Genomic DNA, 24,181 nt, shown 5'->3' on the forward strand with positions numbered 1-24,181 from the left:
ATCGTCAGAGTCCAAAAGCATCGGACATGACACTCCTTGCTAAAACAAAATCTAAACTGATACGCCCAATTTTTTAGGATCCGGACTCGCCAATTACTGCAACTCGGACTGTTGACAATTTGCAAGATGTAATAACGAGTGCTGAATACACATTTACACACACGCTGATAGCATAATTTAAGCTCCCCCTACTGCAAGTCCTTGTGAGATTTTCGCGAGAAGTATGAAAGCTAATCAAATTATCCGTTACGCTAAAGGTGGTTGTATTCAGCCAATTAGCGCTGCGGTTACGTCTTTGACACTGTGTTTGATTGTCAACACGTGAGAGTGCAAAACCAACAATAATTCCATAAGCGTTTCTCAGTCTGGATGCAGTACTCGTTTAATTAGCATGATTTTTTAAACAAATTAGGAAAATTCGGTAGCCTGGTCGGGCTTGTACCTGCAGCAAATCGGTAGCCCAAGCTGAAATTTGGTAGCCACGGGCTGTTGGACTACCGCGAATTTCGAACACTGCGCATACACAATGTTTTTCTTTGATTTGACCTAATGACCTAGTTTTTGACCCCAGATGACCAAGTTTCGAACTTGGCCTAGATTTCATCAAGATAATCATTCTGACCAAATTTCATGAACGTCAGTTGAAAAATACAGCCTCTATCGCATACATAAGCTAAATGTTGACAGACGACAGACAGACGACAGACAGACGCCGGACATCGAGCAATCACAAAAATTCACCTGAGCAATGCTCAGGTGAGCTAAAAATAAGTTTCAAATCTATATGCCTTTTAATCGCTGTATGTACTTGCACACAAAACTTTAACCAGAATTTTCTAAGCCCAAAAGGGGGCATAATTTGGCCAAAATTAAGGTCAGAGTTATGGGACTTGGTGCAATCAACTAGTTTTATAACCCCATAGACACATGTGAAGTATCAATTCAATATCTGCATTAGTTTTGGAGATAGTAAATTGCATGTTAAACTTCGACCAGAATTTTCTAAGTCCAAAAGGGGGCATAATTTGCGTAAAATACACGTCAGAGTTATAGAACTTGACCCAGTGAGGTTGGTTATTGACCTAGAAAAAAAAAAAAATAAGTTTCAAAGCTATATGCCTTTAAATGATAGCTGTATATTCTTGCATGCAAAAACTTAACCAAGGTGTGACGCCGATGCCAGTGTGAGTAGAATAGCTAGACTATTCTTTGACAAGTCAAAACATATTGAACTTACATCTTCAAAAGTAGTAACACCCTCAGATTTATAAAAAGAAATGTACAATGTAATAACCGTAATATCAAAGAAACTGCCTACAAAACATACGTTTGCCCACAATTAGAATACTGTAACACCATATGGCATCCATGGCAGAAAAACTTAACATATGGGATAGAAAAGGTACAAAGAGCTGCAGCCAGATATGTTCAATAATGAATGACTACTCATACCAAAGCAATGTAACATCAATGCTTGAAAGTCTTAAATGGCAGACATTAGAACAAAGAAGAATACATGCATCTTTAATTCTGTTGTATAAAATATCACACAACCTCGTCTCTGTAGATCATAACCACCTGACAACCTCTAGAAATTTAAACTTTATCATTCCATCTTCAAGAACACAATATCATATGAATTCCTTTTTCCCCGCACAATCAGATGCTGGAACGCCTTACCTTATAACATCAAGGACAGTGTGAACCTTCAGTGCTTCACATCTGACCTAGACTCGTATTATGTACTAATGTCATCATCCTGTTTTTATTTTTAACAAGCTGTATATATTACTGCTCTCACTCTTTTAACAACATGAATAACCATGTATCATGTAACATAGCAACATGCTTTTAACAACTGCCCCGACCTCCCAGTTATGATCAGAAATTGATTGTTGGGAGTATCTCCGTAGATGTAGATGTTCACTGGTGTCAGATCAACAAGTCAACATCTAGAAAAAGCACTGTACAGGGGCATAGTGACAATTTGAGCATTGGAGCGGCGGAGGGGCTTGGTTTGGGGAAATTTTGCATATAGAGTAAATGATGTTTTCGCCCCTACTTACAGTTTACTGTGTTTAAACACTGTAATGGCGGTACGATGTTAGATACAAACAATGTAATCCAAACAAATTTTATGCCATTTTAGTTATTAAATGGTATTATAAAGGTAAAACGCAATTCACTGTTTCTGAAATAAACGCTGAATATATACCCGAATAATTGCTTTGGAGACGCAAAATTTTCCATTTTTAAGTAGAAGCTGTAATATTTGTTAATGTAACGTAGGAAGATCTTCCTTCATTTGATCCGTTGAATTTAATCATTATGACTTGTTTCTTTGATACTTCAAACTAAATGTTTAGGTGTCAAAAATATTTAATTAAATATATTATAGACATCTAAAGATGCCGATTTGCGTTTGTGTTTTACTGAGATTACTCAAGATATTTACCCTTTTTGGCAAAATTTGAGACACAACATTAATATCAAGTGTCTATAATCTGTTCAGCAGTAAGCAATTAAATATGATTAACTTTCATTAATTAATACATGTACCTTGGTCATTGCGGATTATCGATTTTATACAAGGTGATCTAGCAAGGTGTCAACGATATGACAAGATTCTGTTTACATATCAGTTGCCGATGCACTTCATGATAAATTGATAATTGGCAAGGCAAGACCACTGTATTTATTCTCAATTATATTTTCTAGCATTTTCAAGAATTAACGAATTCGGCATTTCTCCGCTCCTTGAAATATTGGGGCGGCAAGTGCCGCCCCAGCTCCTACGCCCTTGCTGTAGCATGATAAAATATTTTCATCTGTGCTTCTAGAGAGAGGGTATTTATCGAGATACTACGAGCATAGAAATACCATGAGCATAGGTTCCACAACTCTATAGTCTTAGGCCGCTGACTTCCTAATTTTAAACTACCCGAAATTACACTATCCGATTCCTGTCAACTTTGAATACTTAAGACGTTTTCAAACGATTTAACAACAATAGATATCATTCTATTCACTTGTATCATAGCAATACCTTAATTGAATAATATTTTAAACATTTTCTCCTAATAAGTTGCCATCTGGAGTCGAAAGTTGCTGAAATTCCTGAACTAATAGCGTTTCGGCTACTGCATATGAAGGTCCGGTTTGCTGGTTGTCTGCACGATGTTCAATTGGGACACACGATCAATAAATTTCAGAGGAACCAGCAGCTTTAAAATCTGTGTCAATAGAGCGCTACTCAAACGAAAGTAAGCGTTTAATTTTGTCACGGGAAAAGTCAGAAAAGCGAGAAATCAGAGAATGCCGAGGTTCAAAGCAGTGAAGACATTGAAACGATGCTGTTACAGAAGAATTGCATTATCGTTCGATAAATATTGGATGAAAGATATTGACAAGACATTTTATGAACTGCCAAGGCTGCTGTACATTCTTGGTCCTTTTGAGAATTTGAGTGAGTATCCTAGGCCATATATGGCCCAAAATGTGCACTCCTGCACAAGTTTGTCCATTTGTAACCCACTACCAGACAAGCTTATGCAGGTCTAGGAAAGTGGAGTATTTACAGATTATCTGTAAATTTACAGATAATCTATAAATATACAGATTTTTCAATCTGTAAATTTACAGATTTTTCAATCTGTAAATTTACAGATTGTGTGTATGAAAACTGATTAAATTACATTTATCCTCAAAACCGCAGCTTGGAATTAATTGGTTTATTTACAGCATGCATAAATTAAAGTCATTTGTGGGTTTCAGCCATTTTTGTTGACTTCGAGTTTTTGGCATTTTAAGAAAAATCAAAGTCAACAGAAATGACTGAAAGTTACAATTGACCTTTATTTATACATACCATAAGTAAATCAATTAATTTCAAGCTGCGATTTTGTGTCTAAGTATAATTTTAGCAGTTTTCAAACAAGAATGCGTTAAGATTAACTCTTGACATGCAAAAACTCTACAAATATGCTATATACGAACTATTTAGAAAGTTACAGTTCTTTTTAGAAAGAAGAATGTGTCCAACTTTAAGGTACTTCCGCCATCTTCAATTTAGAGTGACCTTCATTTGAGGTGTGAAAATATAGTGAACAAAAGCATTCAAATGCAGCTATTCCAGAGTACAAAAGCAGCTCAGTTTGCAAGATCTGACCTAAAAGTAGCTGTATAAGAAGTAAAACTAAAACTTAGAAATAAACAAAGAAGATCTTTTACCTGTATTTTTCCAAATTTTTGGTTAGATTTATAAATCCTTTCAAAACACTTTATTAAAAATTCATGAATGGCAAAAGTTAGTTCAAAGTTTCAATTAGTGCATAGGAGAATTGTCTTACTGAATAGAACTTAACTTAGTACAAAATCTGTTTTCAAATCTGACCACCTCATGTATTAAAACGAAAATAAATTTGTACATATTGCTATTTTCAGCATACATAAAAGTAGTGCAATGTGCGGACAATAATTTTTCTATGTATGGTCTACCAAACTGCCTAAAATTGTAAGACAAGTCTCAGACTTAATGTGAGCAAGATTTGGCAATGATCCAAAATTCTTTTCAAGGATTGTGCAAGTATAAGAAAGGTTTAATTCATTATAGTGGAATTTATGTACTTACGCGCTGTTTATCTCACAGAAGATTTGGAGCAAATGGAATTTTCGGCACTTTCTGCTTTAACTACCGAAATTACTTAACGTAACTTTCTCACACACATGTGATTTTATATTTATAAATTATAAAAACAATCGAAATATTTGCTTTATCACGATATATGCAAATATTTTTAGACAATCTTGAAACATTTGGCCACAGTATTTCCGCATACCGGTCCGGGACAAGTTTTGATGTGTATAGTGATTCCTTATTAGATGTTTCATGCGTCGTAAACTAACCAATTTTGATCTATCGACTTTTTATACAATATGAGAATTTATGCAGCATGTTTTTCAATAAACACAGTGAGAATAAATCGCAGAAAAAATGTACAGCCAAATATTTTAGTAGGTAATACAATTTGTATACAATTGTAGATAACTATGAAACATTTTACAAAATGCAATCAGTTGAACTTCTCACGCGAAAACATGATAATTAAAATCAGCAATATCTCAAAAGTAACTTTTCTGTATCTTGGTTCTTCGTTTAATAATGATATTTTTGCACACTTTCATAGATTAAAACCGATAATAAATGCGTATTGAATTTCACACTGACTTTACATTAGTGATTACTGCGATGTTGACAGCGGAAGCAGCGGTCCAGTACTAAGACTGTCTACGAAACCAAGGATAACAAGTTCTTTATCTGAAAATTACGAACATTGGGATCAGTTTTCAGTATAGACCTGAAAATAATAGACTTGCTATTTGCCGTGTGCACACTTGTCTTCTATTGTCGTTAATATAAAGTAGACTAGTAAATATTCGTACGTATCCATAAGTTCATAAACACTTCTCTGAAATTAACAAATAACTGGTTCAACTGAGACATGATACTTTAAAGTAAATTCAGTTTATTCACCACGAGGTTCAAAATGCACGGGAGTCTCGTGATAGTACATGCCTTTAATTTCACGTGGTTGAAGTGTAAACAAATAGTTAAATTTGCTTCTTTTTATTTCTCACCGAAAAGATCGAACAGTTGTTTATATCGGAATAATTATAGAACATTATATTCATTTAAAGTTGAAAGTTTATTGTTTTCTACAGGGTAAGCACTTTTACTTTTTCAGCAATGTTCCTCAGGTGAACTTTGACATTGTTTACGAAGAGAAATCAGTTTTGTGTCATCTTGAAATGCGTTGTTCGGCTGAAATGTATAGTTCCCGAAAAAGTTCTAAAATGGTTTATTTTGGGGATTTTTGTTTTATTTATAAATTCAACACAATGTGCAACATTTCCAGTTTTTGAAAATGACTGAAATTCAACTTTATTTTAGAAAAAGGTCTGATCTCACATTAATGTTTTGCCAGTGGATGCTTACAAATTTTAAGTGAAACGGCTTTCTTGTCTAAGAGAGGTTTGTAAAGTGAAACACTATCATTACCCATTGCGTTTATTCTTTAAATGTGAAGGATCGGTAACAGATTAAGGAGATCGGACAGTGAAAAACTATACTAAATGGATATCTCTAACCATGAATAAGGAGACATACATATTTCAGTAAGGAAATCTGAGGTAAAAGAACAATCATATATTTTTTCCTTGAAATAAACATGACGGCGAAATATTTTAGAAAAACGGTGCACGTTTTTTGCGCATTAGAATATTTTACGACATTTTCTTGAAAAAGTAATGCTTGTATGCACTATTTTGGTATTTCTTTGATTTGAAAATAAATATTTTATAGCAATTTAGGTTGCATACGATACCAAAATTTTGCACTAAAAATGTTCAGTCATTTTCTTCCAAAGCACTATGGAAATAGGGTTCAGCGTAGCTTTCATGCTCGCAAGTTTGCCTACAGATATATCTTTTCAACTTTTATGATATATATTTTATGTCCTTGCATTTCGAAAGCTGTTTCGAGGATCCTGATTTTTCACATAAATTTCTAATTTCAATTTGTGGAAGTACCTTAAGGCAAAATACTGCTATGATAGACCTCTGGTATGGGAGAATGAAAATCATTTACATGTACAAAGCTTGTTTAAAAACCAAAAGACTAGCCATCTTTAGAAGTTAATGATGAGAATTTTACCCAGAGAAAATCACTTTTTTGCCGAAATTCTCGAAAACTTCTGTTTTATTTACTGAACTGCGAAGTTAACAGTCTATGGCATTTTTATGGTTAATGTTTAAGCACAACTGGTATAGAATAGGAATGGTAGTTACTAGTAGGAGCCTTTTTGATGTTTATTGATAATTCATAGTCAGTAGATTTTTTCCTAGTAATAAACTCTGGTCAGTGATCTTTAAGCTTGTGGATGAAATATATGTTAACAGGGAGAAGAGCATTTTGTGCTTTTCACAGTTCAGTGCCTGTAAATTTTGATCCAAAAACCTTTTTTAAAAAAAAAAGTTTTATCTACTGACTACTGTACAGACAGTACTACATTGGAACCTGACATCACTAACAAAACACTTGTTAAATTTCACATGAATGACTTTATTTTTTACAATAATTTCAAAACCCATAATAAATAAAAAAAGAAAAAACTGAAATAAAAAAGAAATTTAAAAAGAAAGACGCTTCTGGTGGTCTAACTGATTAATTACTATGAGCATTGTGTACTGTCTAACTGATTAATTACTATGAGCATTGTGTACTGGAAGAAACCCGAACAACACCGATTCCAAAAACTTACTACGAATTTTCAACTCGATAGTAATTCAATACACAGTTTTATTCATTTTCTTTTTCACATGTCTAACTTTAATGTGGGGCCGGTAGCTCTGCTATTACCTTATACAGTATCAGGTCAGCTCATCTGACAGTCAACTCATCCCCCTGTTAACTCGTCCACGATTTGGTCATTTCATCCCCCTCATGATAAAATTTGGTCAACTGGTCCCCATTTTGGTCAACCCGTCCTCCTTTTGGTCAATTCGTCCCCCTTTTGGTAATTTTGTCCCCTAAATAATTTAAGGCATTTTTGCTTTTTTATGATATCTTTGACTTTGAAAACTGGTATTTATAAAATCATCATGAGTTTTGAAGGAGTTATTGGATATTGTTAACTTTAAATAATAATAGGTTGAATAAAATAATAAATGAAATATACCGAAAATATAAGACAATTAACTGAAATGAAATAAATATAATGCCTTTAGTAATAAAAATATAATAGGAAATCTAATTAACTTTTAAAAGTCATAGTAAAAAAAGAGCGAGCAATAATTCATTATCCCTGGTCATAATAAAAGAAAGTTTTAATTAGAAATACAATAAACAATTGCATACATGCCAAATTCCATGGAAAATTTTCCGGGAGTTTTCAGTTGAAAATCCAGGAGATTTAATGAAAATCCAGGAGGTTTTATAGACCAGCATTTTTCTGGATTTTTTTTGTTGAATATAAAACTGTAAAACAGATAAGATCTAAATCATTACCTTTCTAACTTGATTAAGTGATTTGGGCAATGGCTTCAGGGGTTATAAATTGCATTTTAAAACATTTTTTTTTTTTAAAGTATTGATTAAGATTTATTTAATTATTATCATTTAAGCATGGCACTTGAATATTTTCACAATCGCATTTGAAAATCATGGAATTCGCTTAAACTGTCCTTTGCTCTTAAAACCTCCTTTACTTACTTACATACTTAGTCCTCTTCGTCCCAAACGGGACATAAGGCGTCAACAGTACATCTCCACCTGTCTGTCGTTGGCAGCGTGTTGTGCCTTGCCCCACAAGAGCCCCATCTCTTTTAATTCTTGTGTGATGGTGCGCCGCCATGTTATTTTTCAGCGCCCTTGTTTCCTTCTTCCAGGTGGTGTCCATTTCAGTGCTATTTATGGTGGTCGGGACTGGTCCATTCTGAGGACGTGACCTAGCCATCTATGAGCCACATGTTTAAAATGGCAAACTGATGCTAAAATATTCATTCTGTGTTGTTTAATTTCAATGGCAGCGTCCTGGCTGTTTTTTCTCCTGTAGAGTTCTTCATAATGGAGATCTTCTTTGGCCAGTAGATACGACAGATTCTCCTGAGACAATAATTGTGGAAGACACCGAGTTTCTTCATGTCACTCTTGGTTACTCTCCAGCACTCTGAACCATATAGCAGAACTCGTTTCACAAAACTGGAATAGAGCTTGAGCTTTGTGATGGTGCTGTATTGCCTTGACTTCCAGATTGGCTTGAGCCTGGCGAAGGAACTTCTGGCTTTGCTAAGCCTGGCTTGTATTTCCTTGTGTGCTGCGTTGTCGTTGCTAATGACACTTCCATGATACATGAAGTCACTGTTGATGCTCAGGACTTTGGTCTTGGAAGAGCTGTTTCTACAAAAGCAACTTCTAGTTAACTTCAGAATTTGGAAAAAGCGTACTTTTTAGCTCGACTGTACAAAGTATGGAGAGCTATCCTACTTGACCCGGCGTCAGTGTCGGCATCCTTCCGCATCCACACTGGTTAAAGTTTTGATGCACTTTCTCTTTATCTTTGTTATTACTTGATGGATTTACTTCAAACTTAAAATAGTTGTTCCTCATCATCACCCACATCATATGGCACAAGGGCCATAACTCTGGCACCAATACTTTATGAATTATCCCCCCTTTTTAGCTCACCTGAGCAATGCTCAGGTGAGTTTTTGTACCCCCCGACAACAAAGTTGTAAGGGGGGGTAATCTTGTGCGCATCATATCTCCTCATCCCCTTGACACAATTTAATGAAACTTCACACAAGTGATCAGTAACAACAGTAGTTGTGCATGGGGCATGTTAGGTTCTTTCAGAAAAAAAACTTGCAGAGTTATGGGACTTTGTTTTTTGTTACTATACTATATACATAGACACAATCTTGTGCGCACCATCTCTCCTTATCCACTTGACACAATTTAATGAAACTTCACATAAGTGATCAGTAACAACAGTAGTTGTGCGTGGGGCATGTTAGGTTCTTTCAGAAAAAAAATTGCAGAGTTATGGGACTTTGTTTTTTGTTACTATACTATATACATAGACACAATCTTGTGCGCACCATCTCTCCTCATCCAATTGACACAATTTAATGAAACTTCACACAAGTGATCAGTAACAACAGTAGTTGTGCATGGGGCATGTTAGGTTCTTTCAGAAAAAATATTTGCAGAGTTACGGCACTTTGTTTTTTGTCACTAAACTATGTATGCATAGACACAATCTTGTGCGCACCATCTCTCCTCATCCCCTTGACACAATTTAATGAAACTTCACACAAGTGATCAGTAACAACAGTAGTTGTGCATGGGTTTAGGTTCTTTCAACGACAAAAATTGCAGAGTTATGGGACTTTGTTTCTTGTTAACATACTATGTACATACAGTCTGCATATGCAGTCTTGTGCGCGCCTAATCTTTCGAACCCTTGCACACAATTTAATGAAACTTCACACAACTGATCAGTACCAACCCTAGTTGTGCATGGTGCATGTTACGTTCTTTTAGATAAATATTCTGCATAGTTATAGGACTTTGTTTTTTGTTACTAAACTGTATACATACAGTCTATATACATACAGTCCACATAATTATGCAATCTTGTGTGCGTCAAATTGCAATGTACTGTGTCAGTGCTTGCGGGGGGTACATTCATCACCTTTAGTGATAGCTCTAGTTCTGATTGCTTGATGTCCGGCATCTGTCTGTCAACATTTAGCTTGTGTATGCGATAGAGGCTGTATTTTTCAACTGATCTTCATGAAATTTGGTCAGAATGATTACCTTGATGAAATCTAGGCCTAGTTTGAAAATGGGTCATCTGGGGACAAAAACTAGGTCACTAGGTCAAATCAAAGAAAAACTTTGTGTATGCAAAAGAGGCTGTATTTTTCAATTAATCTTCATGAATTTTGATCAGAATGATTACCTTGATGAAATCTAGGCCGAGTTCGAAAATGGGTCATCTTGGATCAAAAACTAGGTCACTAGGTCAAATCAAAGAAAAACCTTGTGTATGCGATAGAGGCTGTATTTTTCAATTAATCTTCATGAATTTTGGTCAGAATGATGACCTTGATGAAATCTAGGTCAAGTTTGAATATGGGTCATCTTGGATCAAAAACTAGGTCACTAGGTCAAATAAAAAAAAAAAACCTTGTGTATGCAATGGAGGTTGTATTTTTCAATTGATCTTCATGAATTTTGGTCAGAATGATTGCCTTGATAAAAACTAGGTCAGTTTATAATATGTGTTATCTGGGGTCAAAAACTAGGTCACTAGGTCAAATCAAAGGAAAAGCTTGTATATGCGATAGAGGCTGTATTTTTCAGTTGATTTTCCTGAAATTAAATCCAAATGATAACCTTAATGAAATCTAGGCTGAATTTGAAAATGGGTCATCTTGGGTCAAAAAGTAGGTCACTAGGTCAAATCAAAGAAAAACCTTGTGTATGCGATAGAGGCTGTATTTTTCAATTGATCTTCATGGAATTTGGTCTGAATGATTGCATTGATGGAATCTAGGTCAAGTTTGAATATGGGTCATCTAGGAACAAAAATTAGGTCACTAGGTCAAATCAAAGAAAAACTTTGTGTATGCGATAGAGGCTATATTTGTCCGTTGATCTTCCTGAAATTAAGTCAGAATGGTTGCCTTGATGAAATCTAGGTCAAATTTGAATATGGGTCATCTTGGGTCAAAAAGTAGGTCACTAGGTCAAATCAAAGAAAAACCTTGTGTATGCGATAGAGGCTGTATTTTTTCAATTGGTCTTCAGGGTTTTCCCGGACGCAGGTTTTCTGCGTCCCTGACACGCTTTTACTGCTTTGAACTCGCATTTTTTAGTGCCTCTGCGTCCCACTGGACCCGCAAAATCGGTGACGAAACTCCTTTGCACTGAAGCCTCCTTTGCGCAGATACCCATGTAAAATGCGCAGTTTTTTACCACCGGGACCATCACGGAATCGTGGGTGCTCATTATACACAGGTATAGACCATTTTCCAACTTCAAAACAAGTTTTGTTATCGATGTTCGCCATTTTGGTAAAGGGAAACTACTCTCCGCGCTAACTGTCACCGCTAAAATCTAAGATTACCGTTACGTTCCGTAAAAGATCGAATGGTTTATTTTTTTATTAAACAACATTAATTTCATATAAATTTAAAGTATTTTGATGAAAAAATATTAATAAATCACAGAAATTATGATACTAATTAAGGATCGAGTATTATCGTTAACCGAGATAAAACTGTGAACAACATAATTGACACGAGGTGACACGTTAATTGCCGGTAATTACTGGCTATTTAATCATAACAAAAAGACTATGGTCAGAATGATAGCCTTGATAAAATCTAGGTCAAGTTTGAATATGGGTCATCTGGGGTCAAAAACTAGGTCACTAGGTCAAATCAAAGGAAATACTTACTTATACTCAAGATTTTTGCTCCAATTTTAATGACAATTGATTGGGATATTTTTTTCCATGAAATCACTAGGTCAAACATGTTTACATTGTATCATATGTTATGTTATGGTGTGTTTCTCAGGTGAGCGACCTAGGGCCATCTTGGCCCTCTTGTTATTTAGAATTTCAGGCTAGTTTTGGTGCACTTTCACTTTATCTCAGTCTGTTATTACTTAATGGATTTGATTTAGACTTAATGTTGTTCAACATCATCACTCACATCATATAACACAAGGGCCATAACTCTTGCACCAGTATTTCATGAATTATCCTCCCTTTTTACTTAGAATTTCAGGTTAAAGGTTTGGTGCACTTTCACTTTATCTCAGGTATTACTAAATGGATTTGATTCAAACTGAAAGTAGTTGTTCCACATCATCTCCCACATCATATGACACAAGGTCCATAACTCTGGTATGAGTATTTAATGAATTATCCCCCTTTTTACTTAGAATTTCTGGTTAAAGTTTTGATGCACTTTCACTCTATCTCAGTTATTACTAAATTGATTGGATTCAAACTTGAAATATTTGTTCAGCATCATCACTCACATTATATGACACAAGGGCCATAACTCTTGCACCAGTATTTCATGAATTATTCCTCTTTTTCCCTCTTCTTAGAATTTCAGGTTAAAGTTTGATGCACTTTCACTATATCTCAGTTTGAATGGATTTGATTCAAACTTACGTTAAATAACCAAACTGTCTATTCGCAAATAGCTAGGTTAATCTAGCCAGACAGTACTGTATCTCTGTCTGTTCTGGGGGCTTTATCTCACTCTGTCCCCCTGGTCAGATCGCTCTATGCCGTACTGGTAGAGGATGAATTTTGTGCCCTGTGTGGCTGCGTTTGCTATATGTAAAGCGCCTTTGAACGTGTTTATCATCAAAAGGGTGCTATATAAATCTGGTATAATAATAATGCAGTGGTCCAGTAGTAACACTGTTTGAAATCAGGGGTTATGAGTTTGAGCCCCTGCTCCTCCAACTAAAAATTACTTAAAAGAGTCCCTTGTATGGATGCTTTACACCTGGCATGCTAAAGAACAAGGGAAGCTGCTGGAATTGGAGCATCTTCTGTATCTTGCACTCATAATCCTCCTACTGACATTAGTAACAGTCTTCTGGAGGAGTCGCCTGTATAGGTTACTATGGCAACTATAAATAAGCTTACATACACACAAATAGGGGAAAAAATCCCTGATGTCAAATACACATATATACAAGTCCAATAATATTACTTTCATCTTATAATAGAAATGTGTGATTAATTATTGCTAGATACATGTTTATAAACTTTAGACAATGTCCTTACTGTGATGAGAGTTTTCACACGATTTTCAGTCATCTTCCAAAAGTAGAAACCCATGCATCTGTGATTTATGGCTCAGTAGGCCTGTGTGTGCATGTCATGTTATGGGTCAATTGTACCATCCCGGTTCAAGTGAACCAACATGGTGCAAAAGAGCCATACTTTAGGCTTGCTAATATATGAAAGAAATACACCATAAAAATGATGGTTCCTTATACTGGTACAAGTTTGGGACAATAAACTGGATGGATACACGTAGGAGCCAGTCCTACTGCTGCTCATAATCAACACTGGGAATTAAAACAGAACATAAAATTGTTAATTTTTTATATATAATTATGTGGAATTTTAGCCAAAAACAGATTGCTGTTGACAAAACCAGCCAATTGAAAGTACGATTTATTTTACAGTAAATCTCTTCAAAAATAGCAGGTCTGGACCTTTTTTTCCCACAAAAATGTATAACAGAGACTGATAATTGGCTACTTCACAAGTACATGTATAGAAAGGCTACTTTGCAACCAAAAAAATAAGAAAACACACAAAAGTTAGTTGTTTTTGGTATTTTCCATTCAGGATTCTCTATATTGGATTCCGGGCTTTGACAGTAACTGTTGTCTGATTAAAATGGTAACTTAAGCTGCATTCATAGATATAAATTCTAAGGTATACTTAACCTGAAGATTTTTAAAGCAATATAATTTTTACTACTTAATTATGTCCCATAAGTGAAAACTTAAATATATATTATATATAAAACTTCTTGCTAAAGAGTAGTGTGGTTCACTTATTAACCTGCACCATGCTGGACACTGATTAAGCCTTTGCGACTAATGTAGACCAAGATCAGCCTGCACATCCATGCAGTCTGATCATGGTCTACTCTGTTATTCAGTCAGTAATTTTTCAGTAAACACCCCTTCAAATGATGAATAGTACTAACAAAATGGGAAGATGGGTCAGTCCATTATAGAAATTTAGCATGGTAAGAGTTAAGGTACTCAGCTACTCAGTCCTTATGTAGTTGGTTCGAGCCCCATTACAAAGTCAACAAAGTTTGGAGCTTTCATCACAGATTATTGAACAAAGGAAAAATCCCCACCTCCTGTTCAATTTGAACAAGGCAAACAAATCACTGCTTTTAAAATATTAAAATGAAAGAGAAATATTAGAACTAAAAAAAAATACTACATTTTTAGCTCGACTATTCATAGAATAGTAGAGCTATTGGACCTGCCCATGCGTCGGCGTCGGCGTCTGCGTCCATGTTCGCGTCCCGATTTGGTTAAGGTTTTGTATGTAAGCTGGTATCACAGTAACCACTTGTGGGAATGGATTGAAACTTCACACACTTATTCACTGCGATAAACTGACTTACATTGCACATGTTGCATAACTCTATTTTGCTTTTTTACAAAACTATGCAGGTTTTCTTTTCGGCCATTTTTATAGCCATTATTGGGCTATATTCCCAATGCCAAATAGTATGTTTTTTTCCCAAAATGAGTGCAAAAATTCCCAATCTACATTCTGAAAAAAAAAAATCATCAAAATTGCACAAACATTGACCAAATTATGGACAATTTTGTAATGACAGTATGTTCAAGAGGTTGTACAATGTGAAACAAGTGTATGAGAAAGTGCTTAAACACATCCTTACTTTATTCTATGGGACTAAATATTTCCCAATCTGGAACATTTATGCGTCAAAATTCCCAATTTTGGGGGTATAGGCTATGTTCCCAAAACAGCAAGAAAAAACCCTGTTATGCCCCTTTTTTGACTTAGAAATTTTTGGTTAAGGTTTTGTATGTAAGCTGGTATCTCAGTAACCACTTGTGGGGATGAATTGAAACTTCACACACTTATTCACTGTGATAAACTGACCTGCACTGCACAGGTTCCATAATTCTATTTTGCTTTTTTGCAAAATTATGCCCCTTTTTCGACTTAGCAGTTTTTGGTTAAGTTTTTGTATGTAAGCTGGTATCTCAGTATCCACAAATTGGAAAGGATTGTAACTTAACATACTTTTTTTTTTATGGGCATATATTTTATTCCACAAATCACATAAATATAATAACATACAAGCTCTATGGCTTTTGAAAAGACTACATTAACAATGTTTGTTATGGAACTACTTAAAATATCATAACCTTACATACTACCTCTTATTAAATTTTTTTTATATAAAGACAGCTAAATTTCTATATGGACATCATTCTCCAATCTTGGGCGGAGTACCATATTAATAAGTATTCTAATGGGTGATTAACCAAAAAAGGTACTGGCTGAATAGAGATCAATGCAAACACCCATCAGACTGCACCATATTCTAAGGGGTATTTACCAAAAAATAGAGACCGTACCATAGCTCTTCGCATACTTTGATTTTTCAAACTAAAGTGATTTTTACAAGTGCACCGGTTATGATAAAAATGTAAACAACGGACTCTGTCTATGAAACTTTGAAATGAATGAATGACAATTGATCTTAGTCATAATACTGATTGACAGTGAATGCTAATGACTCCATGTGTTGCAGAAAGGTATTTAGTTTGTAACTGTAATTTCCCATCAATTGAAATCCTCTCAAAACTGGTAAAATAATTACTTATATTTGGACAAAACTCACCGTCTTTGCCGTTCGATAGCTGCAAAAAGGGCAAATATAAAAGATTCAGTGCAAGTAATATTTCACTGGTACTACCAGTTAGTAAGTTCATACTCTGAACAACACGTCAGAGAAATTTGGGCAGATTTGACCGATTATGACTCTGGCAGCATTAGATTATATTTTTTCTTTACACAAAAATTGCCGTTAGGAAACAAATCGAATACGCCGATAATCCTGAGTTCACCGATTATTGTTCCAGTTCACGCAATGTAATCCAGCAATTAAACTGCATGGCTATTAGCTACTGCTGTTATAGGGAAGTGGTAGAGTGTCTGCCTTAGGTGTGAGAGGTCCTGGGTTCGAGTCCCAGTTAGAGCTTAACTATTTAGATTCTGCTAAAGCATATTTTTGCTGTTAATAGACTGTTCCAGATGTTCTAAATTTTTTTGCACACAGTATCATGGATCATTATTTAGCAATCCAGATCAAAGTTGAATGTTAAATCAAATGCACCCAATTAGAAAATATTGACTATATTATTTCCCTTTGATGTTTATGCTCTCCATGTTCAAGAAGAGTTACATTTCCTTTATCACAAAATTTTCGATAACATGAAAATATTAAATGCTCATAACTCCACACTTCTGGTTAAAATATTGTCTATATTTCTGTTTTTGAGAAATATATGGACATTTGTCTTCATTTCAAAGCTTTTTAACTTCAAACCTATGATTTAAAAAACTTAGGTACTATCTCTATAAAAAAAGGTACTGGCTGAATAGAGATCAATGCAAATAACCATCTGACTGCACCATATTCTAAGGGGTATTTACCTAAAAAGGTACTAGCTGAATAGAGATCAATGCAAATAACCATCAGACTGCACCATATTCTAAGGGGCATTTACCAAAAAAGTACTGGCTGAATAGAGATCAATGCAAATAACCATCAGACTGCACCATATTCCAAGGGGTATTTACCAAAAAAGGTACTGGCTGAATAGACATCAATACAAATAACCATCAGACTGCACCATATTCTAAGGGGTATTTACCAAAAAAAGGTACTGGCTGAATAGAGATCAATGCAAACGCCCATCAGATTGCACCATGCTGGACGCTGTTGGCTCCACACCCGCAACCAGTGTAGATCACAATCAGCCTCCACATCCATGCAGTCTGACAATGCTCTACACAGCCAGCAAAGGTAAAACCAACTGGCCAAGCTAGGCAATGGTTAAGATGTAAACCAAAAATATGTATTTTCAAGCAACCAGTAAGGGAGATATAATTTATAAAATAAGTTCTTTACTGTTAGACATTAATTTGTTATAAATGGTGAAAGGAGAATGATACAGCTGTTTTACATTAAAGTTGCTTTTATCTAAGAGATAATAGTAAAGCATTTCAAACTAGAGGCAATTTCCATGTTACTTTTGACAGATCTTAATGTTAACTTTTTATGAACAAATGTCTACCCAATTTTTAACTTAACACACTTGTTCACTGTCTTGATATGACATGCAGTACAGAGGTTCAATACCTCTACTTTGCATTTTACAAAATTATGCCCCTTTTTCAACTTTTGTATTCTTTCAATTGACAAGGCTGTTGAATAGTCGAGTGTTGCAGTCCTCCGACAGCTCTTGTTTAAAATGATTGTTATCACATTTTAAATAGAATGAAGTGAAGATTTGAAAATGCAGTTGAAAAAAACAAAACGAGGGGATTCTGTCCGACTTGGTCAAATCAAGCAGGGGGACAGAGATTTTGTAGGTATTCCCAAATTAGTATAAAATGGCATTCACCATAACTTTTTTCTCTGTATTTAGCCTCAGAGATGATACAGTCCCTCCTTGATGCCTTGGTCCAGGAGAAATGTCTAAAGCGACAACATTTTATGGTTCTAATCCAACAAAATTTGACACAACTAGATCTCTCCTCAGCTGGGATGGCAGCTAACAATGATATAGTTGTAAAAACTATAACAAACAGGTGCCCGGTAAGTTTGTTGGCTTCATAAATTATTTCGTAATTTTAAGGTAATAGTTACTCGCAGGTAGCTACGTCAAGCAGTCAAGCACGCTGTCCACTGACAGCTCTTGTTTTGTGACTGGCTACTAACAGAGATTAATCAGTAGGTTTTGGCCAGTAATTAAAATATTAATAAAGTAATTAATTATCATTGTTTAACATTAGATGGTATCTTTTCATTTTAGCTAGTGAACAAAAAGGGCACTTAGCTACTTTTAGCTAGTAGAAAATGTTGCTAAATTTGACCCCTGCCACTGAAATAATTCATTGTATATGAATACTTGTATTCATTTCTTCTTTCAGTTTTGTAGTAAATAACAGTTATTTTATTTTTCATACCATAGTCGAATTATTAAGCATGATACCGTATTTTCCTGTATTAACGCCCCCGTTACATTTTCCAAAGAGGGGGCGTTTATTTGAGGTAAAAAAATAAAAAATGAAAATTTATACAAAACTTAAAAACATCGTTCAAACTAGCTGTAAAGTGTTTCTGTGTTGTTTAATCCCCCCAAAACGTAATTATTTGGCATCCAATTTAATGCAGTGTGTCTTTTATGCATTTAAATACGGTATCGATACCTCGTGTATTTTGACACGCTCGCGACACTACACATTACGTCATGACCCAAACAGCTGTGTACTCCGATAACATTTTCGTTAGTACATGCGGGTAGCTAATAGCGCAATACACAATGTCAATGGTTTGACACGCTGCTTGTATTTACCGTTTAATTTTCTATTTGATGATTGGATACGTACCGTACTTAGTACAAATGTTTTGGACTTACCGTACTTAGACTGTTTAAAAGTGTGTTTAATTTTTAATACATTGGACTTTAGTACTGTAAATTACTTATGGTATTACATGGACTTATAAAAATGAGGTAGGTGATTTTTTTCCCGTTCTTGTTGACTTTTTTTCCCTCTAAAATGGGTGGGGGCGTTAATTAGAGGGGGGACCTTAATTCGGGAAAATACGGTAATTTTTTTTTTTAATTCTATTTTTCAAACATTGAAACATTAATCAGGCTAAAAAAGGTCTTAAGTTCTCATAATAACACTGTCTACTAATGTATTTTAGCAGCTTGGATTAATTAGACTCAGATGCCTGTGGCACCCTATAATCCTACGGTTATAATGGCTTGGCTTCCTGAACATGTTTTATGTTGTTGTTAAAAGAAAATGTCACAGTTACTAATCAACTTTGATAATGTGGCAGTTGAGCTAAATACAATTTTCAAACATAGTGATAACTTGTTAAACTTAATTGTTTGTTTTTGACTCCACCTCTACTACTGTATAAAAGCAAGGACAACCCCTGGAGCAGCCACAGCTATCTCATTATACATGTATTGGACTGCTGGAATACTTATATATGATAAATTTTCTCTATATTATTGTTGTGCTTTTGTACAGGTATGTAACTTTTCCATATAACTTGTAGTAACTGTTAAATTGCAGTTTTAAGGTAAATACAAAATGCTCATTTTGCTATTTTGGAAAAAGTTCAAATATGAAATTTGCATTTTCATGTACATATTTTGTTACATATTTTATAACAAGTTATTACTCTTAAATATGTGATAATGTCATGATATGTTGCATACCGGTACTTCTTATAATTATTCCATACATATTCCATTGTTTTATATGTTAATTGAAATTCAGTGACTGTTTGGTTTATGGATTGTAATGTAGTGATTAAGTATTCATTTGATTTAATTTTTGATTACATAATTCTATTTTTGACTACATTGTCTTAATTTTTGGGAAACTGTTTTTGGGGGCAATGCCCCCGGATTTAACAAACCGTCTTTCAGTTTTCTTGTCGAGCTTATGACCAAACTGACAACACACAAAAAACAAGTACCAAAGTATTTACCAAACATAACTTTCATATTGCATTTTGCAATTATATTTTCAATCCAGATATGATTAAATAGATCTACACATTTTATATCAACAACAGTATGTGAAGAAAACTAAACTGCATTATAAATATAAATTATAATAGATCTTCTTAAGCGTAGGCATAATAAAGACGCTTGATTTGATCACGTGATCTGGGGGGGTGGGGAATTAATTTGACAGTTCGATTTTTAGCTCACCTGTCACAAAGTGACAAGGTGAGCTTTTGTGATCGCGCGGTGTCCGTCGTCCGTCGTCCGTCCGTCCGTGCGTGCGTGCGTCTGTCCGTTCGTAAACTTTTGCTTGTGACCACTCTAGAGGACACATTTTTCATGGGATCTTTATGAAAGTTGGTCAGAATGTTCATCTTGATGATATCTAGGTCAAGTTCGAAACTGGGTCACGTGCCTTCAAAAACTAGGTCAGTAGGTCTAAAAATAGAAAAACCTTGTGACCTCTCTAGAGGCCATATATTTCACAAGATCTTCATGAAAATTGGTCAGAATGTTCATCTTGATGATATCTAGGTGAAGTTTGAAACTGGGTCACGTGCCTTCAAAAACTAGGTCAGTAGGTCTAAAAATAGAAAAACCTTGTGACCTCTCTAGAGGCCATATATTTCATGAGATCTTCATGAAAATTGGTCAGAATGTTCACCTTGATGATATCTAGGCCAAGTTTGAAACTGGGTCACGTGCCACCTAAAACTAGGTCAGTAGGTCAAATAATAGAAAAACCTTGTGACCTCTCTAAAGGCCATATTTTTCATGGGATCTGTATGAAAGTTGGTCTGAATGTTCATCTTGATGATATCTAGGTCAAGTTCGAAACTGGGTCACGTGCGGTCAAAAACTAGGTCAGTAGGTCTAAAAATAGAAAAACCTTTTGACCTCTCTAGAGGCCATATATTTCATGAGATCTTCATGAAAATTGGTCAGAATGTTCACCTTGATGATATCTAGGTCAAGTTTGAAAGTGGATCACGTGCCATCAAAAACTAGGTCAGTAGGTCAAATAATAGAAAAACCTTGTGACCTCTCTAGAGGCCATAATTTTCATGGTATCTGTATGAAAGTTGGTCTGAATGTTCATCTTGATGATCTCTAGGTCAAGTTCGAAAGTGGGTCATGAGCCACCAAAAACTAGGTCAGTAGGTCAAATAATAGAAAAACCTTGTGACCTCTCTAAAGGCCATATTTTTCATGGGATCTGTATGAAAATTGGTCTGAATGTTCATCTTGATGATATCTAGGTCAGTTTCGAAACAGGGTCATATGCGATCAAAAACCAGGTCAGTAGGTCTAAATATAGAAAAACATTGTGACCTCTCTAGAGGCCATACTTTTGAATGGATCTCCATAAAAATTGGTCAGAATGTTCACCTTGATGATATCTACGTCAAGTTTGAAACTGGGTCACGTGCCTTACAAAACTAGGTCAGTAGGTCAAATAATAAAAAAAAACTTGTTACCTCTCTGGAGGCCATACTTTTCATGGGATCTGTATGAAAGTTGGTCTGAATGTTCATCTTGATGATATCTAGGCCAAGTTTGAAACTGGGTCAACTGCGATCAAAAACTAGGTCAGTAGGTCTAAAATTATTAAAATCTTTTGACCTCTCTAGAGGCCATATTTTTCAATGGATCTTCATGAAAATTGATCTGAATTTTCATCTTGATGATACCTAGATAAAGTTCAGAACAGGGTCACGTACCTTCGAAAACTACGTCAATAGGTCAAATAATAGAAAAACCTTGTGACCTCTCTAGAGACCATATTTTTCAATGGATCTTCATGAAAATTGGTCAGAATTTTTATCTTGATAATATCTAGGTCAAGTTCAAAACTGGGTCACATGAGCTCAAAAACTAGGTCACTATGTCAAATAATAGAAAAAACAACGTCATACTCAAAACTGGGTCATGTGGGAAGAGGTGAGCGATTCAGGACCATCATGGTCCTCTTGTTTTTATGCCCCCAAAGGGAGGCATATTAGTTTTCAGCTGTCCATCTGTTCGTTCGGGACCTTCAATCTTCACATGCTGATAGTTCTTATTGAGTACAAGACCCCTACCGACTTTGGGGTCACCAGGTCAAGGTCACAGGGGCCAATGTTAACTTTTTGCATGAAGGCACTTTACTCGCGAACCACTGCACCTGGAACCTTCAAACTTCACATGCTGATAGTACTTACTGAGTACACGAGCCCTACTGACTTTGGTGTCACCAGATCAAAGGTCAAGGTCACAGGGGCCAATGTTAACTTTTTGCATGAAGGCACTTTACTCGCGAACCACTGCACCCAGGACTTTCAAACTTCACCTGCTGATAGTACTTATTGAGTACATCACCCCTACTGACTTTGGGGTCACCAGGTCAAAGGTCAAGGTCACAGGGGCCAACGTTAACTTTTTGCATGAAGGCACTTTACTTGCGAACCACTGCACGCAGGACCTTCAAACTTCACATGCTGATAGTACTTATTGAGTACATCACCCCTACTGACTTAGGGGTCGCCAGGTCAAAGGTCAAGGTCACAGGGGCCAACGTTAACTTTTTGCATGAAGGCACTTGACTCGCGAACCACTTCACCCAGGACCTTCAAACTTTACATGCTGATAGTACTTTATGAGTACACCAACCCTACTGACTTCGGGGTCACCAGGTCAAAGGTCAAGGTGCTGGGGGGGCATTTGTCACCATTAGTGACAGCTCTTGTTTATAATAATTATGGACTTTGATATATAGTCAATGAAATACAAACATTTTACTTTTAATTTGCAAATTGCTGACACAACTTTGATAACTACCACTGCGAAAAATATGTGCATATACGGGAGTATACGGTCCCATATATGTCTAATATACGAATATCATATAAAAGGTATCTTTCCTGAAAGTATGATCAAAACCTATGCCTTAAACATACTTTTGGACCTTGACAATCCCTAACTTTGAATACTGACATAAACTGTTCAAACGTATTTATGCCAAGTATGAATGAACGGATCCATGTAAGAAAACATGAATGTCCAATTAAAGAATACGGGATTCCCGTATATGGAATGTTCCATATACGGGAAAAATTTTTCCGTATACGCCCGTATATTAGGAGTATACGGAATGTGTACACTCCCGTATACGGAACCATTTTCCGCAGTGTACATTGAAACAATTAAGAACTATTATGCTTTGAATAGTACAAAAAATAATAGTTTTTATATGTTTCAGAAATTGATGTCATTGAGTCTGCATGGTTTAAGCAACATCAGTGCACGTGCTCTTGCAGATTTGACCACACAGCTAACTGACCTGCGGACTCTTGACCTTGTCCAGACAAACTGCAATGACCAGGTTCTTTCAGTTATAGGTATGTTTTATACTGTATATGCATGTCGTCCTTTATACTGTGACAAGCTTACATATTGTACTGTAGTGTTGTATTACCATTTCTCCTTTTTGATGAGTTGAAGATAGACAGGTTAGCTTAGCACAGAGCAAAACATTCCTGGACACAGTTTCTGTTTCCTGTGACTAATTGAAAGAAGATAGTGCGTTAATTGTTCTTCTCCTGCAATTTTTAGCCCATCTTTTCAAGGAAAAGGTAGAGTTATTGCACTCGCTCCGGTGTCGGCGTCGACGTCGCTGTTGGTTAAAATTTTTGATAAAGTCAGATATTTCTGTTACTATCAGCTATTGACTTAAAACTTAAAATAGTTATTAACTATCAAAGTCTACACCAGGAGAAACAATCTCGATAACTCTGATATGAATTTTGAGAGAATTATGCCCCTTTTTAACTTAGAATTTTTAGCTCACCTGTCACAAAGTGACAAGGTGAGCTTTTGTGATCGCGCGGTGTCCGTCGTCCGTGCGTGCGTGCGTGCGTCCGTAAACTTTTGCTTGTGACCACTCTAGAGGTCACATTTTTCATGGGATCTTTATGAAAGTTGATCAGAATGTTCATCTTGATGATATCTAGGTCAAGTTCGAAACTGGGTCACGTGCCATCAAAAACAGGTCAGTAGGTCTAAAAATAGAAAAACCTTGTGACCTCTCTAGAGGCCAAATATTTCACAAGATCTTCATGAAAATTTGTCAGAATGTTCAACTTGATGATATCTAGGTCAAATTCGAAAGTGGGTCACGTGCCATCAAAAACTAGGTCAGTAGGTCTAAAAATAGAAAAACCTTGTGACCTCTCTATGGGCCATATATTTCAAAGATCTTCATAAAAATTG

The 24,181-nt window shown here is 35.6% G+C and overlaps 2 protein-coding genes across 2 annotated transcripts in view; one reads left to right on the forward strand and one right to left on the reverse strand.

Moving 5' to 3' along the window:
* The window catches only part of LOC123547343 (uncharacterized), a 38,297-nt gene extending 35,134 nt beyond the window's left edge, over positions 1 to 3,163 (reverse strand). The window contains exon 1 of the mRNA XM_045334367.2: positions 3,047 to 3,163. The gene's annotated coding sequence lies outside the window, so the exon portion shown is untranslated. The remainder of the gene's footprint in view (positions 1 to 3,046) is intronic.
* Positions 3,164 to 3,278: 115 nt separating this feature from the next.
* LOC123546272 (uncharacterized) overlaps positions 3,279 to 24,181 on the forward strand; it is a 34,831-nt gene continuing 13,928 nt past the window's right edge. Inside the window, exons 1-3 of the mRNA XM_053551625.1 lie at positions 3,279 to 3,466; positions 17,828 to 17,997; positions 23,172 to 23,310. Coding sequence (XP_053407600.1) covers positions 3,316 to 3,466; positions 17,828 to 17,997; positions 23,172 to 23,310 — 460 coding nt within the window. The 5' untranslated portion in view covers positions 3,279 to 3,315. The remainder of the gene's footprint in view (positions 3,467 to 17,827; positions 17,998 to 23,171; positions 23,311 to 24,181) is intronic.

Source organism: Mercenaria mercenaria, chromosome 9, assembly GCF_021730395.1.
Source record: "Mercenaria mercenaria strain notata chromosome 9, MADL_Memer_1, whole genome shotgun sequence".
NCBI classification, from domain to species: Eukaryota; Metazoa; Mollusca; class Bivalvia; order Venerida; family Veneridae; genus Mercenaria; species Mercenaria mercenaria.